Here is a 16,308-nt window from a genome sequence, read left to right as displayed (position 1 = left end):
AGACTTTTGTTTAAGTTAAAAAATTTATTGGTTTTTATTATCCATATTAAAAACCGCTGTTTATGGGTTTTTGGGAGTTGAGAGTGCGTCACACCTCGGAGATCGAAGAGTCGGGAACAAATAATGTTTTTCCGAATTCTATCGAAATTCGGGGTGTGACAAGTTTGGTGGATGGAAGTTTTACCCTTTGCACCCCTCAGTTTTGCAGTGTTTGTTTGTATTTGTCAATGTAATAAAGTTGGTCAAGTAAATGTTGTTGGGTTGAAGAGGAGCTATTTATGAAATTGTAGCAATATTATTTATTGTGTAATAAGGGATAGTCCTTTGAAGAGGTGGAAGAGGGTGGTAGATAGAGGACGCTTTTAAGTTACAGATACATTATATTAATTTAGTATCAATGTGAATCTGTAGCATAAAACACCAACGCCATATATATTTTTGCATTTTACATCACTGTATCTCCTGCTGTTTGCTTCTAGTAGCTGGTCATAAAGATAGGTTTTCCAGGCATATAAGTTACTTTTAACCAGGTCAAGTTTCTTATTTAAGGATGTATACGACGGCCCTGCATTTGAATGTTATACTTCGTAACTGGTGTGATGGACTCGTTAATCAACGTACTTCCAATCGCATATTGCAATGCTGCAATCACAGTTTACAATTATATTTAGAAGAAATAACCAACAATCTAGATGCAAAACGTTGATTCCGTTACATTTAATTAATTGCCGAAGTTAAGTTCATAATAAAGTTTCTCATTAGCACCAACAACATAAGCTAGGACGCTGTCAATTACAAACACCATTGGCATGCATTAGGATCCGTTACATCCAGCATCTTAAACATAGAAGTTGTTCCTGCAGAACGCATAAAGCAAGCAAAAGAATCTTAATCTCTGCCACCTACAGAAGCTGAGAAGCAAAACACCCAAACTGTACACCTCCCCAAATTGTGAACTTCATGAACCAAGAATTCCATTAAGCTTGAGATGATGCCATTTGATGGTGGTGTAGCTAATATTTTACCTACCGTAACAGAAAGACTTGTTACTCCCCACTTATTGTTTTGATTTCCAGAGGTCTCAACTCTGTATGAACCTAAGAACTTACGTAGCCTAGAATTAAACAGTTTCAGTGCATCTTCTTGAATCTTTGCAGTTCCATACTTTAACGAGCAAGATTTGGAAGGAAATTTCTTGAATGAATCTGAATCATTGGTCTACCAAATAACATCAATTTAGTATAGTTATGAACTGATGTGTACTTAACTTTTCCTTTGAAGAAAGGGTCTAAAAGAAAGAAATAACATATACACCTTGTACACTCTAGCATTGAGTGTAAGTGTGTGAGCGACCCTATTGTTTTGATCCAAGTCAGACTGAATTCATTCGCTCAACTCTTCACAAAGATTATTAAGCCCAAGATTCAACTGCAGAGAGAGGAATAGATTGGAGAAAAAAGATACTTAGTTTAAATACTTCATTTCTAGAATTTTAAAAAAGATAAAACTAATCTCTAGCTCTCAACAATACACATTTTAGCATATACTTCATCATAGGTATATTCATCAGTTCTACCTTAATGAAGGCTCCGAGTATCACAATCATGGATGGAAGCAAGAGTAGAAGTTATGGTTGATATCTATATAAATATTCCTATATTCCAAATTCTTTTTTGGAATACATGTAATTCTCCTAATATAATATTATTAACTTTTCATTTTAAGAGTTAATTTTTGAATATACACTGGACTGACTAAATGATACCTATAAGGCTCTCACCAACTTACCTTGAATATAAGCTGCTACTTCACTTCAGTTGGACTTCATCATGGTAAACCCATGGTCACCTCAGTTGTATACTTACTGAATGGGCTGATGACGTCCTATCCTTGCACTCAAGCTTTAATAACTTTTTAGTGCAGGGGTTATCATAGACACAAAAAAATATAAGAATATTCAAATATAGGTCCTTTAATTAATGAATATATATGGAACATCATATTGGTTTTATTGCGTCGAATTTTTTTTACTAAATGTTGTCATATAGTAAGTATAGCAATAGGAAGCAAAGATGAATATAAGGGTTTGACACACCTGATTCATCGAGATTATGCAAAAGAAGTTTAATAGGTGTTTCTTTCTTCTTTAGTTTCTGAACACACGACACTTAAAACATGGTCATTGAAATCCAATACACAATATGCAAAGTGAAATCAACATGCCCTATTAAAAGTTATTTAGCAACAACGCTGAAACTATGTTCTACCAAATTACATCATGTTACCCCATTCCCACTACTTGAACAATATGCACAAAAAGTACCACAAATTGAAAATGCATTACTACTAATATTTTTTGGAAGAACGTAGAATATTAAAAAATCCTTCTAGGCTATGAATTCAAGAACTTGAGATTAGCGCCTCCATACCAAGTTTCATCTAGAAGCGCACTGATTCCTCCAGGTTTCTGCACAAATATAAAGCTAGTCGATGTAATTGAATTTTGCATCACATATATTAAGCTAGTATGGAAATGCTACAGTTAAGGGACAGTGATAACCTTCTCGGTAAGATCCAATACATATTGGTTGTCGACAAACTCTATGTAGCTCCAATCAATTTCTTCTTTTGTATATTCGTCTTGCTCCATCTTAAACGCATGCTGTCAAAATTCTATCAATAACGAATTTTTATACAACTCTATCAATTCTTTTGTATCTATTGGACATATGCTTAACGACATAACGAATTTAACCAACAACTCTATCAACCTATTTACTTGTTAAAGAATGGTGGGAAAAAAAAAGAATTTTCTCTTCAGTAATATGGCCTTTAAAGGAAGATCGCAACTGCCCCAGCAACGGCCATGTCCTGTTCGTAAGCAACCTGTGGTAGGTAACAGTTAAATGGTGATTAGAGCAAAGCTACTTGGGGATTGTCCACCTATTTATTCAATCCTTGAATTTCGGGGTTTCTGAAGTGTAAGAGTGTTGTCCTTAGGCAGGATAGAGGGAGTGGAGATGTGTTGTCACTGTTTCTCATCTCAATTTACCCCCTTTTACTTAGAAATGAGTTTCATGTAAGACAAAGCTACAGTCTAAACATTGTAGTTGGATTTTTCCATAAAATAATATTATAAAGCTAAATACCGATGGTTAACTGCGGGGAACCACGGAACTTCGGTATTCTTTGTTCCTATAGAGGCAATCTTGGCGAGTTCGAAATAACCATGCGAAAAATTTAGGTAATGGTAAAAACGTTAGACTAGAAACTGTAGCTATTGTTGAAGGCATTGAGAAAGCAATTCTTCTGGTTTGGAGGCATATATGGGTAGAGACTGATTCTGAAGTTCTTTGCGGTAGCTTTTGGAAGTGGAAATATCCCTTTGGAGTTACAGGCGGATGGTCGAAGTGTAAGCTTGCTCGCAGACATCTGCAAGACTGAAGATTACTGACTACTTGGAGAGGCCAACTTCATATCGATGCCTAAGCAAAAGCCGGTGTAACGACCGATATTGAATCAAGTAATCTTTGTAGGTAGACCCCCTTGGATTTAGAAGTGGGAGGACCCTTTTGAGATTTTTGCTAGATGTAAATGAACGTAAATTAGCTCATTCTTATAAATGAGTCAGTATCTCAGAGTGAATCCTGGGCACCCTATTGCCTTCACTATATATACAACCTTGTACCTTTTCTTTTTTTTTTTTTTTTTTTTTTTTTTTTAAACTTACCTAGCTAAACAAAACGCTCTATTTGCATTGTGATTGAGCCTTCTAATACAACCCATTGGTTTATGCCAACTTAGCAAAAAAAAAATTGGTTTATGCCAAGACAGAGATGATGTCAGCTATGTAAGAAAGACAAACCTGCAGTTTAGTTAAGGATCTTATACGGAAATATTAGAATAGACTGCTCTAAGATAAAATGAATTCAGGTCCTATGTAACAGGATTTATTGATGAAGTGTCGCAATATTTTCGTTAATAAAGTGTCACATTATTAGAAATCGTATAAAAGATATTTCTCCATCATGCAACAACATATAAGCAACTAAGGATATCGACATCTTTGATCTACCAGCAACATACATTGGCGTCACCATCCAAATGCCTCGTCCTTGCAAAGTAGGTTTATAGCTTAGACAGAAACATGGTAAACTGATAAGTAGGATGGGTATTCATAGTTACACATTGAGGAACTTACCTGATCTATGATGAATAGATCTTGATCTAACCTCCCTATGATAAAGCCAAGATTAAACTGCCCAATGACCTGTGAAAGAAACAAAAGAGATATCCATGTTGTCAGTGATATCGACTGACTGAAGACCTATATCAATCAAATCCTCATTCGGACTCAACGTCCACCTCAACCGATAATTCACCCTTTGATATTAGATACTCCCCACCTACTATTGGACCAAGTAAACTTTAGTACAATACAACCCAAATCAGCAAGTCTAAGGTCAATGATAAGATCTTGGAACTCTTCAATATCTTTTAAATTCAAAACAACACCACCACATTTTTCATCGCCACTAAAAAGTAAGAATTGCATTAAAATACCCCCATAACACATAAGGATCGACAACAGTATTTCCTACAATTCTAAGTTGGAAAAACATAATAAAACCCATAAATGAAACAAAGTGTAACACAAATTAAAACATATTCAAGAGCTAGTAAACTTGGTAACTGCCTTAATTGGTACCTTTGAAATTTCAACACAAACCTATTACAAAATTCAGTATTATCTGGATTAAAAAAAAACAACAACTACTTGATGGCAAAGTCCTAATTGAGCCTCCTTTAAGATATATAAGGTACATATGTAACAAAGCATCTAAAACGCCCCACATCACATCTGAAATGCTTTTGTTTAAACATAAAGATAACTCTCCTTAGTACATAATAACAGTTTAGCACTATCCAAATGTGAATTGATATAAATATTTAATAGTAAACGCACATAAATCTCAATGCATTTGTAGTTGAGAGATTGTACTCAAGCAAATCTATTTGATCAAGATGACTGAGAATATTACTCCAAAGACCATTAAGACTGGGAACAAAGTAGAAATATTTTGGTCACTTAATCAGAGCAATTTGTAAAAAGCAATTCTTACATCACTCACCAAGGTTAGTCACTTCAATGCAATAGAGATTGGTTAAAATCTAAAAGCATTATAGGTTCATATCGGGTACACGGTGATAACTTTCTAAGTGAAGATAATTACCTGTCTAATGGCATAGACATTATCATATCCAATTAGCTAGAAAAACAATATAAGCACAATAGATAGATAGTACATATATACATTTACCAGAATCAATAGTAAGCAGTAATGTCAATATATTTAAGTATAGCAATGGATACTAACCTTTGGTTCAATTTCTAGAGCTGCTAAAAACTCTGAAATAGAGAACTCTGATTGAATTGTTCTTACTTTTAGTCCCATATTATTCAAACATCTAAGAACTCCCAGGATTGAATCAATACCAGAAGATGAAATTTGCCTTTTTAATCTAATTATAGCCGTCTCTGCTCTCGCCCCTTCATTCGCCAACAATGTCTTCTCAAGTTCGCGGTTTCGTGCTTGCAACTCTTCCTTTAAGCCTTTCAACTCTTGCAAGACTGCTCTTTTGACTCCCATAACTGGCTGCACAAATGAAACATTTATAAGCTATGACTTTGTTAAATTAGATTGCAAACTAACTAAAATCATTAGAAATCGATTGGGAGTTTACCTTCGCAAAGAGAAAATATTGTGCGGATCCTCTCGCCTTCTCAAGCAATTGGTTGATGATGGACGTGATTTTTCTTAACTGATTGTGAATTTCTGGGCTATAGTTCTTTCTTTGGTAAATACTGACGCAGAGGAGGCACACCATCAAAGTAAATGCTGACTACCTGCACTACGAAATGCAAATTTGAAGTTAGATCAAGACTATGTTAAGAATAGATATGACAAACTAAAGACAAAGGGCTTAGCTCTTTCAAGGCGTCAACCTTATATTAATCCACATCTAATTCTCCAGGCTCACCAACATCTTTAACTCCAGAAGAGGCTATCACCCTAGAAGACTCACACTTTCAGACTTGTCCGTACTTTTTGAAAATTTCATCTCTGAAGAATTGTGTTTGCACCTCTCTGTCATTGATTCCATTTCGAGTTATTGGTTCTGTCGACCGACGTTGAGAACCTTCGAAACCTCAATGTCATCAAAGAAACCGGGCCGAGGAGCAAAAGTAATGAGGGGCAATATTCTTTCTCATCATTGCCTTTGGAAGAAGAAACAATTTATTTAACTCTATTTGTCCGATTAAATTGCAATATAAAATAATTTATGATGCACAGAGAAATTCAGAGAGTAATATTGCCAATATGTTATCATTCCCTTTGGCATGACTTTGAAGACCCTTCAACATGTGAACTCTATGCTTATCATTCACAACACCATCACAGCCTCTGGTATAAACATCTTTTGGATATGATGGGCAAATACGCTTACGTGTGCGATCAACAAACTTCAAAAGAAGATCCCATAGCCTACAAAAAAAAAGTAGGATCAGTACCATGAGACACAAATAAATATAGAACAATCAGTTGGTTTGTTATGCTGATTTAAAGAAATTATCCAGAGAGAGAGAGAGAGATACGTTAAGACTATTAGTAAGAATTGTTCTTATATGATAAATGATATTTGAAGTTAATTCAAGTTTACTTTTTCATAGTGCCCTCCAGTAGCCTGACTTTGGTGGAACTTGGTTGCATTCGTTTGATCAGTTTCAATTCTTCATCTGGTGATTCAGAGCCATCATATGTTCAAGGTCAACATGAATGTTTACACAAAATAAAAGACATATAAACAACCAAGCTAGAAAACCAAATCTGTGGGACAGAAAAACAACCCTATTCAGTTTATTTACTAATCCTATTATATTAATATGTGATAGTGCACAATTGCTCATATTGAGCCACATCAGCAAAAAATTTAAAAAAGCCCATGTTTCTTGTTCATGTTCTGATTTAAGCGGATGTTTAATGGAAAAATATCAGGGTTTGAAACATGGGAATTCAGGAAAGCCCTGATTTGGGTCTTAGCTTTTTAATGTTATCGCCAAGAAATTTACATTAGCAAATCAGTTGCTACATATTTCTTGTTCGGATTTAAGCGGATGTCTAACAGAGAAATATCAGGGCGTAGTTGCACTCTTACAATTGAGAGAATCTAAGTTGATGTTCTACAAAGTATATGAACTTAAATATAAACAAATCTAACCAATAAGCTGCATTGTTTATAACAATTATTGAAAGAAGCAAAGCAGAAAATTACAAATTTCATACCTTTAATCTTGAAGAAAAATATCTCTTTTCTTGGAAATGGCTTATTGTTCCATTTCTAACATTGGAAGCAGTATCCCAACAACATATGTTCAAGAAATGAAAAATATATATGATTAATACAACATTACAACATGTAGCAGCCACAATGACATATGCATATTTAATTAGTTTGTAACTTAATTTATAGCATATTGTACCCATGTTTTGTTTAGAATGTACTCTGAGATCAGCGAAAATAACATATCAAATCGAATAATATAATTTCATTGTGGCTTTGGTATTTTGGACAGTACATGCAAGCCTTGGTATTAACTAATTTCCAGACCATATTTCCGAACTCATCCTTATTCTTAAATATCCACTTGCCCACGGTGTCGCAGTCCACTGGACTATGAGCATCCTCGGTACAGTTCCAGCAGAAGCCATGTGTGCAGTTGCAAGAAACATTGTAGTTTTGTCTACCACGCAACAAAAAATATTATAGCAGAATAACAGCTCGGCGCAGCGCACCACTTCATCATAGAGCTGCTTACTTTGTAACCATAATAAGAGCAGTAAAATGGGAAGACATATGATTTTAAACCATTACTATAAGCTCCTCTGTACTTATCAGCAAATCCACATACCTATGAACCCCACATTGAAAAACACGGCTCCTTTGCCATATCCTTTGAGAGTAAATAATTGTCTTAATAAGGATCATTTTTTTACACACCTGGAACAGGGTCTGATGTTGATTTGGTAGGATTTGAAATACTGTGACCGGCTTCCGAAAATGGAGTCGATGACATTAGCTTTAATGGTGGTGGAGGCATAGTTCTTGGAGGCAGGGGAGGCATCACAGTTGACAATGTATGGACCAATTTCTTTGGAGGCGGTATGTATGAAATGTTTCAATTTGGAATCCTCTAAAAGTGGACTGGCTTAACAAATTCTGAATTCTACAAAGAAGTTCAAAAACTAAGCCAATATTTGAAAAACAATAATATAAGTTACAGTTAGAGGGGTGAACCGTATGATATAAGAACATCCCCTGCATGGACCGAGGCAATTCTAAATCTATACATGCAACACCTCGTGCATTGATCCGGGATGTGGGAGAATTGGAGAAAACAATAATACAATTTGGAAAACCGGATGTCAATCGGTGGAGGATTAACAATGTGATGGGACATTTGAGGGATACAACCAAAGCGTCGGGGGATAATTGGGTATAACTCTTACGTTAGGGTTAATACCAATTCAAACACGCGGACAATGTTTGAGAAGCTAAAGGGTTGGTTTATCAAGAAAAGAGAAGCTACCGCTCTGAGACCATTTATCCAAAGTGAATGTGATGCAGCAAAATAACTATGGGCTTGGCTCTCTGACATTTTCAAGGTAACTCCAATTATCAATCTGCAAGGTGTGTCAGCTGCGACAAAATTCCTAAGCCCAATCAGAAAGGACCTATGGAATTCAGGTGTTGCTAGGAAACAAAGCTGTTTTTGCGTTCACCTCCGTCATCTTCAAAGCAAGTCCTGCAAATGTCGTCTCCCACGGATAATAGCAATCAAGGCCAGGTACATCCAGTTTCTTCCGGCAATGCCCAACAACCAGTTCTTCCTTTAGGTATGTTCATCATCAATTTTTCATTAACATTTTATTATTGCAGTTATTAAATTTTGTCTAAACCTTTCAGTTTCTTGATAATGCAATTTGATAATTATGATGATGTCATGTAATGAATACAACTCATCATTAAATTCAAAGAAACAAATAATTCAAACCGACGTTAATTTTCACTTTTTCAACTTTTTACGTTTCTTCAAAAAGAAGATACACGCATAAAAACTTTACTAATTCAAAATTCAAAATTCAAATATTCAAACAATAAAGAATTACTGGAACACAGAGTTCATCAGACAATTGAGAAGAATCCGGGAAATTCTATTATTGTTGTTGATGATTTTGAGACCTGGAGAAAGAAGAATTGCAGCAGCTATCAATAACAGTAACGGTAGAAGAATCACTTGAACAATTTCCATTTCCATTCCCATTACCATTAATTGAATAAGAATCAAATGTATCACCACCACCAATCATTTCTTCTTCTTCATTTGAGAAATTGAGTAAATCTTCAATGCCGAAATTCTCGTTGGGTTTTTGTTTCTCTGGTGTGAATTGTGTGGTTTGGGTGTTGTAGTACAAATTTTGTGATTCCATTATGGGGAATTTTTAGGGATGAATAAGAGAGAGTTTAAAGAGATGAATTTTTTTAATTTGGAGAGTTGGGAGTGTTTTGTAGAATTGAAAAAAGAGTATAAAAATGGTTTTTATCTATTTTGGGTTACGAACAATTGAAATTGGCAAAAAAAAAGGCTTAGAATTCTTTTTTTATGTAAAATCTGATGTGTCAGTCTTAGAGAAAAAAAAAGGGACTGACGTGGGTCACTGGGAGCATTCTCAACTATTCAGTATTAATGGTCTTAGTCCAGTGGCAAAACCCATTACTATTCGAACAATATTGAGTGTGGATGTATCTTATGGTTGGTCCTTGCGACAGTTGGATGTCAAGAATGCCTTTCTCTATGGCTTTCTTGATGCTACGGTTTTTATGCGCCAACCACACAGTTTTGTTAATCCCACTTGTCCCGATCATATATGCCGACTTCATAAAGTTATTTATGGTCTCAAGCAGGCTCCTCGAGCTTGGTTTCAGCGTCTCAACACATTTCTTTTTCACTATGGGTTTCTTCAAAGCCGCATGCAGATCCGTCTATGTTTGTTTTTCACCGCTTATCAGAGATAATTAATGGTTTTGTTACTGTATGTTTATGACATTATTCAGACTGGAAATATTCCATCTCTACTGTCCTCCTTCATCTCTATTCTTGGAGAAGAATTTGAGATTAAGGGCCTTGGATCTCTCTCATACTTCTTAGGTATTGAGATCATCACCTCTACTACCACTGGTCTTCATCTGTCACAGACCAAGTACATTGTTGATCTACTTCGCCATTACTCTATAATGGAATGTAAACCTTGTGGCACCCCTGTGTGTGCCAAGTCTCAGCTCTCTACCTCAAGTGGAGACCCCTTACCTGATGCGACTAAGTATCGTCAGCTTGTTGGCTCTCTTCAATATTTGGCTTTCACTCGTCCTGACATTGCATATGTAGTTCATCACGTTGCCCAGCTTATGAGTTCTCCACGTACTCTACATTTAATTGTGGCCAAACGTATTCACCAGTACCTTAAGGGTTCTTTAAAGTGTGGCTTACTGATTCATCGTTCTCCTACTCCCCTCGCCATTCTGGCTTATTTTGATGATGCTTCTGGGAAGGGTGTTCGGATTCTCGCCGCTCCACCATTGGTTTTTGTGTCTTCTTAGGTTCCACCCTGGTTTCCTAGACTGCCAAGAAGCAACCTACCGACTCACATTCCAATGCTGAGGCTGAGTATCAATCACTTGCCCATCCGTGTGCTGAAACTATTTGGGTCTCTCATCTGCTGTGAGAACTCCAACTGTTGGTTTCAGGCCCTATCACCCTTTTCTGTGACAACATAAGTGCTACTTACTTGGCTGCCAACCTAGTGTTTTATGGTCGGACCAAACACATCGAGTTGGACTATCACTTCATTCGAGAGCTTCTTATTGTTGGGACTCATCGCGACCAGTTTGTTCCCTCCCCTGATCAGCTAGCTGATATTTTCACCAAAAGGCTACACAAGCCTTGTTTTCAACTTCTACGATCCAACCTCGTCTCTCCAAGACAGTCGAGGTTGCGGGGGAGTGTTAAGGATACACATATGGAATAAATTGATAAATCTTTTTCAAATTTGTTTATGAATTTTCTTGAACCGTATCCATACCCCTATTATTTGTTTGACTGAAATCTGTGACACATTTCTCTATTTGTCTTCATTCCTTAAACATAACGGGCTATGTATACATTTTTACAGTGACCTAAGCTAGTTGATAACTGATCATCTGCCTTTGATACTTATACAACGTCAACCCGTTTTTTGGTTTTTGCATTTTTCTACTAAACTTCCACATCCAAAAAAGATCGATCCTCAACCGCTTAGTTATAAACACATAACTGAAGGTTTCTGGACAGCTGGACACACTTTTTTAGGACAGCAAAATCAACTTGGTCACCAAAACCGCAGTACCAAACCAAGTCTCTTAGAATCACATCAACTAAAATCTCACATGTTGCAACTGAGAAATCAAAACCCATATCGAGCATCTCATACGCACTCGACCCGATCTGAGATAAAAGATAGTATCGATCATCATGCTGAATGGGTTTGGTGAGCATTAGATGACGGTCTTTGGGCTTCTTCTCCGTCGTCTTCGACATCGGTGGCACTGAGATTGATGAAAGAACACCTTTCTAATGATGCGAAGAAGATGCTACGCTTGTATATCAAACTAGGAAGAGTAAATTTGGAATTTTGTCACTGTGGGTTATTTTTATTTGAAATATGGTTTTGTGGGCTATTATAACTCCCGATTTTCAAAAAAGCTTGTCCTCTATAGTTGTTTTAACGCGAAATTGGGCTTGGGCCTAATTTCTTGATTAAACTTTCTAATACAAGTTCCGTGTTACGTCCAAACCTGAAAACATGTTTTTTGAAGCAATCCTTTTACAAAACCAAAGTGGTTTCCTAAAAGAAGTTGATTCCATTAAGGAAACTCAGAGTATTTCCTTATTGAATTTGGAAAACAAAACCCAGCGTCTATATAAGTAGAATAAGTGGTAGTCCAAAAACAACAGAAAAAATTTATACACTTCTACTTCGACTAATTCTCATTAATTTCGAAGATGTTTAGAGGAGTACCACCGAAGAGTGATAACACTAAGTATTATGAGATTTTGGGTGTTTCGAAGAATGCATCACAAGATGATTTGAAGAAAGCGTATAGGAAAGCTGCTATTAAGTATCATCCTGACAAGGGTGGAGATCCTGAGAAGTTTAAGAAGTTAGCTCAGGCTTATGAGGTTTTGAGTGATCCAGAGAAGCGCGAAGTATATGATCAGTATGGTGAGGATGCAATCAATGGAGGAGGATTTCCTGGTGGAGCTGGAGGCCACGACCCATACGACATACTCCAAAACATCTTTGGGGGTGGCGGTGGCAGCAGGCGAAGGAGGCAGAGGAGGGGAGAGGATGTAGTCCATCCCTTGAAGGTATCGCTCGAAGATCTTTACAGTGGAACATCTAAGAAGCTATCACTTTCACGCAACGTCCTCTGCTCCAAGTGCAAAGGTAACGGGTCTAAATCTGGTGCTTCAATGAAGTGTTCTGGTTGTGAAGGTTCTGGTATGAAGGTTTCAATGAGGCAAGTTGGCCCTGGTATGATACAGCAGATGCAGCATCCATGCAATAAGTGCAATGGATCTGGAGAGACCATCAAGGACAAAGACAGATGCCTTTCTTGCAAGGGTGAGAAGGTTGCGCAGGAGAAAAAGGGTTTGGAAGTTCACATCGAAAAGGGCATGCAGCATGGACAGAAAATAACATTCTCGGGAGAAGCCGATGAAGCTCCTGACACGGTCACAGGAGACATAGTTATTGTTCTGCAGCAGCATGAGCATCCAACATTCAAGAGAAAGGGTGATGACCTTTTTGTTGAGCACACATTGTCTCTCACAGAGGCTCTTTGTGGTTTCGATTTCGTATTGTCCCACTTGGATGCAAGGAAACTTCTCATCAAATCTCAACCTGGGGAAGTTGTCAAGCCTGATCAATTCAAGGCAATCAATGACGAAGGGATGCCGATGTACCAGAGGCCATTCATGAAAGGAAAGCTCTACATCCACTTCAAAGTGGATTTCCCTGATTCATTGACTCCTGATCAGTGCAAAGCATTAGAGGCAATGTTCCCACGAAGGACTAAAGCGCAGATGATCGATTCGGAGCTGGATGAGTGCGAGGAAACAACTCTTCACGACATAAACATTGAAGAGGTAATGAGGAGGAAACAAACGCAAGCCAACCAGGAAGCTTATGATGAGGATGAAGAGATGCATGGAGGTCCTCAAAGGGTACAATGTGCTCAACAGTAATCAGGACTTCTCCTAGCTAATTATTTGATAAAAGAATACTAGTTGTTAGTAACCCTTCTAGATGTTGAAACCTTACGGGAATGTGTAATTTAGGTTGAGCAGGATGCTGTGAGTTATTGTGTGCTTTTTAATTTTTTTTAGGTTAAGGGTTAATTTACAATTTCATGTACACTTATGTTGTCTTCAAACAGTTCAACTAGAATTTCATTTCGTTTGTCAATAGTTCCTGTGCATAATTGTGTAGGCCAATTGGCGTTTGTTTCAATTTCCGCATATAATAATCTAGCTCCATTGTTTTCAATGGCATAATTTTAAAGAAATTCAGATTAAAGGTTGGAAAAACTTCAGTCAATATCGTCAAGTAATGTACGAAACGGAGAGCTGCTAGTGTTTTAGTTGTTACTGCTAAGCGTGGTCAAAGGGTTAATATGAAGACCACAACTTTGAGAGTTCAGGCTTGTTTACATAATTATTAAATATGAAAATGTTTTGGTTCAACTGAAAAGAGCTTATCAGAGAAACGATAGACCCCAATTGCTCTCCAGACTTAGTCAATCTATGTAGGAGAGTTTTGGTTCAACTCAAAAGAGCTTATCAGAGAAACAATAAACCCCAATTCCACTGGAAAATACGCAGACGCACTGAATTTTTTTAATTACATGACTGCTCCTCGAACCACTGCCACCTATAATGTCTTGCTCGATGGCTGTTTCAAGACCAGGAAGTTGTACACCATATGCGCTGCAAGGGATTCACACCCGACGCTACTACCTATACCACCCTTTTGCACAAGTTTCGCAGGTCCCGCAAATCTGTACAAACTGTCATGGATTTGCTAGTTAGTGATGGCCAAATCACAAACTTATCTACGTACACTACATTTGCGGTTGGCTTATGCACCAACAACCGTTTTGCACAAGCAGCAGAGACACTGTTCAATTTTATGAGAAAGAATGGACTCAAGGCTGATGCTGATATTTACTGCGCCATTCTCGACCACATGTACAAAACTGGAAGACTAAGTGAGGCAGAGGAGCTCTTTAAGGCTGTAAGTGAATCGCAACCAAACACCAGGGTGTATAACGTAATGATTGGTGGCCTTCGTAAAAAACAAATGATTTACATAGTTTAATCCTATATGAATAATTCTATATAGATTATAGACGCATTATATAAGTATTGTATACATCATTAAGTCTATGGTCGGACTTGCTACATAGATAGCTAATGATTCAAAAGCTTAAAATCCACTTGAATAAATAATATATATATATTGATAACTAATGATTCATTGCTTATAATATATGTATACTTTGTTTGAAGAGTTTATATTATTCTATTTTTTTTTTTTTGAAAAGTTTTTATTTTATTTTTAGGTTATTATTGTCCTAAATAGAGAAAACTCAAGGACCTTTGTACGGCCACAAAGGTAGTCTACGAAAGTTTTGAAAGTCAACTTGGATTTTCTCTGTAAAGATGGAAGTGATATTTAGGTTTGCATAAATGGGTCTTAGGAGTTGTGCTTGAAAAGGGTAACATTTCAAGCTATTCAATTTGCTGATATAAATGCATTCAATTATCTTTGGTAGTCAAATGCGGTACAATAATTGTCGATTTGCAAATTTGTTCAATTGCTTCACGTTCAGTTGTTCGATGAGACATCCATTCTGAGATCAGATGGTATTATAGTATACTTTGTATAACTAGAATTGCAATGAGTAAGGATGAATTATTTTACTCTTATTGGAATCCATAGTCCATTTTATAATGAGATAGTGTATTTTAACTGCAATGTACACTTGATGGATATCCACCTACGTGAATGTAGAACTGGGTCGGTTCTTATGAGTATACGGGCAAATACTCTAGAGCATTCATGGAACACATGCAGCGCAAGAGCCAAAAAGCGCAACACCACAGAACATGCATATAATGAAAGAGCAATATGGGTGCATGTGATCTATTTTACTACAAGGGAATGTTGGTTCAAAATTTTTTTAATCCACCATTTTCACGTATTATAAGACATGTGATATGACTGGTTCAAGCCCGTAAAACACCAGTATCTTATGCATTGTTTTTTCGATTCTCTCTGGCATTTAGTTAACCCATTTCTTTTGTAATATCCTATTCCAAAATAGTGGGAGACTATTAGTATTTTGAAATAGTGGGGGATTGTTGGAATTTCTTGTGTATTTCTAAATACTAGTGTGTGTGTGCAAAGTGGAGGAGATGAACAAATAGTATTCTCTCCACTTTAGTGCATAATAGATAGTCCCACATTGACTATCCACCACATCGGGTTGGGTTCAGGCTTAGGTTTGGGGTTACTGTTGTGGGTAGTGGTTTGACCAATTGCCTAAACTTATTTTGCTTTTTTCTTGAGCAGCAAATTTTGGTGTTCTATTAGGAGTTGGTCTCTCTTCCTTGTCTGTTTAGGAGACCGACCTAACCTCAATTGTATATATAATTATCATCAGCCACAAATAATTAATATACTCATAATAAACACCACCCTAGAATAATGACCTAATCTCTGCCAGATACCTGTCTGCATCTTGCATTTCCCCTGCCTTACTATGCCCGTGGACGAAAGCCCCATACGTAAAAGCATTTGGGGTAAATCCCCTGTCTTAGTTCTTGCCTCTGCCATTTTTCCAGCTTTACAGAGACCAGATACAAGATACAAGAGAATTATAGCAATAAACATCTGGTGAAATCCCTTCATCACTCATTCCCTCTAAAACCTTTCTAGCCTCTTCCACTTTACCATCACGAGAGTGACCTACGATAAGAGTTGTGTATATCTGAGCATTTGGCTTCAGACCACCTGCAACCATTTCCTTTAGAACTTCATTAGCTCGTGAGAAATTCCCGCAACGACATAGTCCATCAATTATTAT

The 16,308-nt window shown here is 36.9% G+C and overlaps 1 protein-coding gene, 2 long non-coding RNA genes and 1 pseudogene across 6 annotated transcripts; 1 reads left to right on the top strand and 3 right to left on the bottom strand.

Moving 5' to 3' along the window:
- Nucleotides 1–693: 693 nt before the first annotated feature.
- Nucleotides 694–1,418, bottom strand: LOC147524157 (uncharacterized). Its single transcript, XR_015196894.1, has 2 exons — nucleotides 1,315–1,418; nucleotides 694–1,218 (listed from the first exon to the last, which is right to left on the bottom strand). It is a non-coding gene; the product is annotated as an uncharacterized LOC147524157 (long non-coding RNA).
- A 2,657-nt stretch (nucleotides 1,419–4,075) lies between these two features.
- On the bottom strand, nucleotides 4,076–6,162 carry LOC147524156 (transcription factor bHLH92-like). 3 transcript variants are annotated; one of them, XM_086602158.1, is made up of 5 exons: nucleotides 6,008–6,162; nucleotides 5,746–5,913; nucleotides 5,379–5,657; nucleotides 4,202–4,270; nucleotides 4,076–4,114 (listed from the first exon to the last, which is right to left on the bottom strand). In XM_086602158.1, exons 2-5 carry the CDS (start codon nucleotides 5,887–5,889, stop codon nucleotides 4,094–4,096), a joined length of 513 nt encoding a protein of 170 aa, XP_086458284.1. In that variant the 5' UTR covers nucleotides 5,890–5,913; nucleotides 6,008–6,162; the 3' UTR covers nucleotides 4,076–4,093. The 3 variants fall into 3 exon arrangements, with proteins under 3 accessions (XP_086458284.1, XP_086458266.1, XP_086458276.1); XM_086602140.1 differs by lacking the exon at nucleotides 4,076–4,114 and having other exon boundaries at nucleotides 4,121–4,270; XM_086602150.1 differs by lacking the exon at nucleotides 4,076–4,114 and having other exon boundaries at nucleotides 4,121–4,270; nucleotides 5,746–5,908.
- A 107-nt stretch (nucleotides 6,163–6,269) lies between these two features.
- Nucleotides 6,270–8,256, bottom strand: LOC147524155 (uncharacterized). The gene is made up of 3 exons (XR_015196892.1): nucleotides 7,347–8,256; nucleotides 6,724–6,799; nucleotides 6,270–6,548 (listed from the first exon to the last, which is right to left on the bottom strand). It is a non-coding gene; the product is annotated as an uncharacterized LOC147524155 (long non-coding RNA).
- A 2,919-nt stretch (nucleotides 8,257–11,175) lies between these two features.
- Nucleotides 11,176–13,535, top strand: LOC147524154 (dnaJ protein homolog pseudogene; annotated as a pseudogene). Its single transcript, XR_015218731.1, has one exon. The product of XR_015218731.1 is annotated as a dnaJ protein homolog pseudogene (transcript).
- The last annotated feature ends 2,773 nt before the right edge of the window (nucleotides 13,536–16,308 follow it).

The sequence above is a fragment of the Coptis chinensis genome, chromosome 1 (assembly GCF_015680905.1).
Source record: "Coptis chinensis isolate HL-2020 chromosome 1, ASM1568090v1, whole genome shotgun sequence".
Classification (NCBI taxonomy): domain Eukaryota; kingdom Viridiplantae; phylum Streptophyta; class Magnoliopsida; order Ranunculales; family Ranunculaceae; genus Coptis; species Coptis chinensis.
Note: the sequence above shows the minus strand (reverse complement) of the source record. Positions and strands in the feature narration are given on the sequence as shown.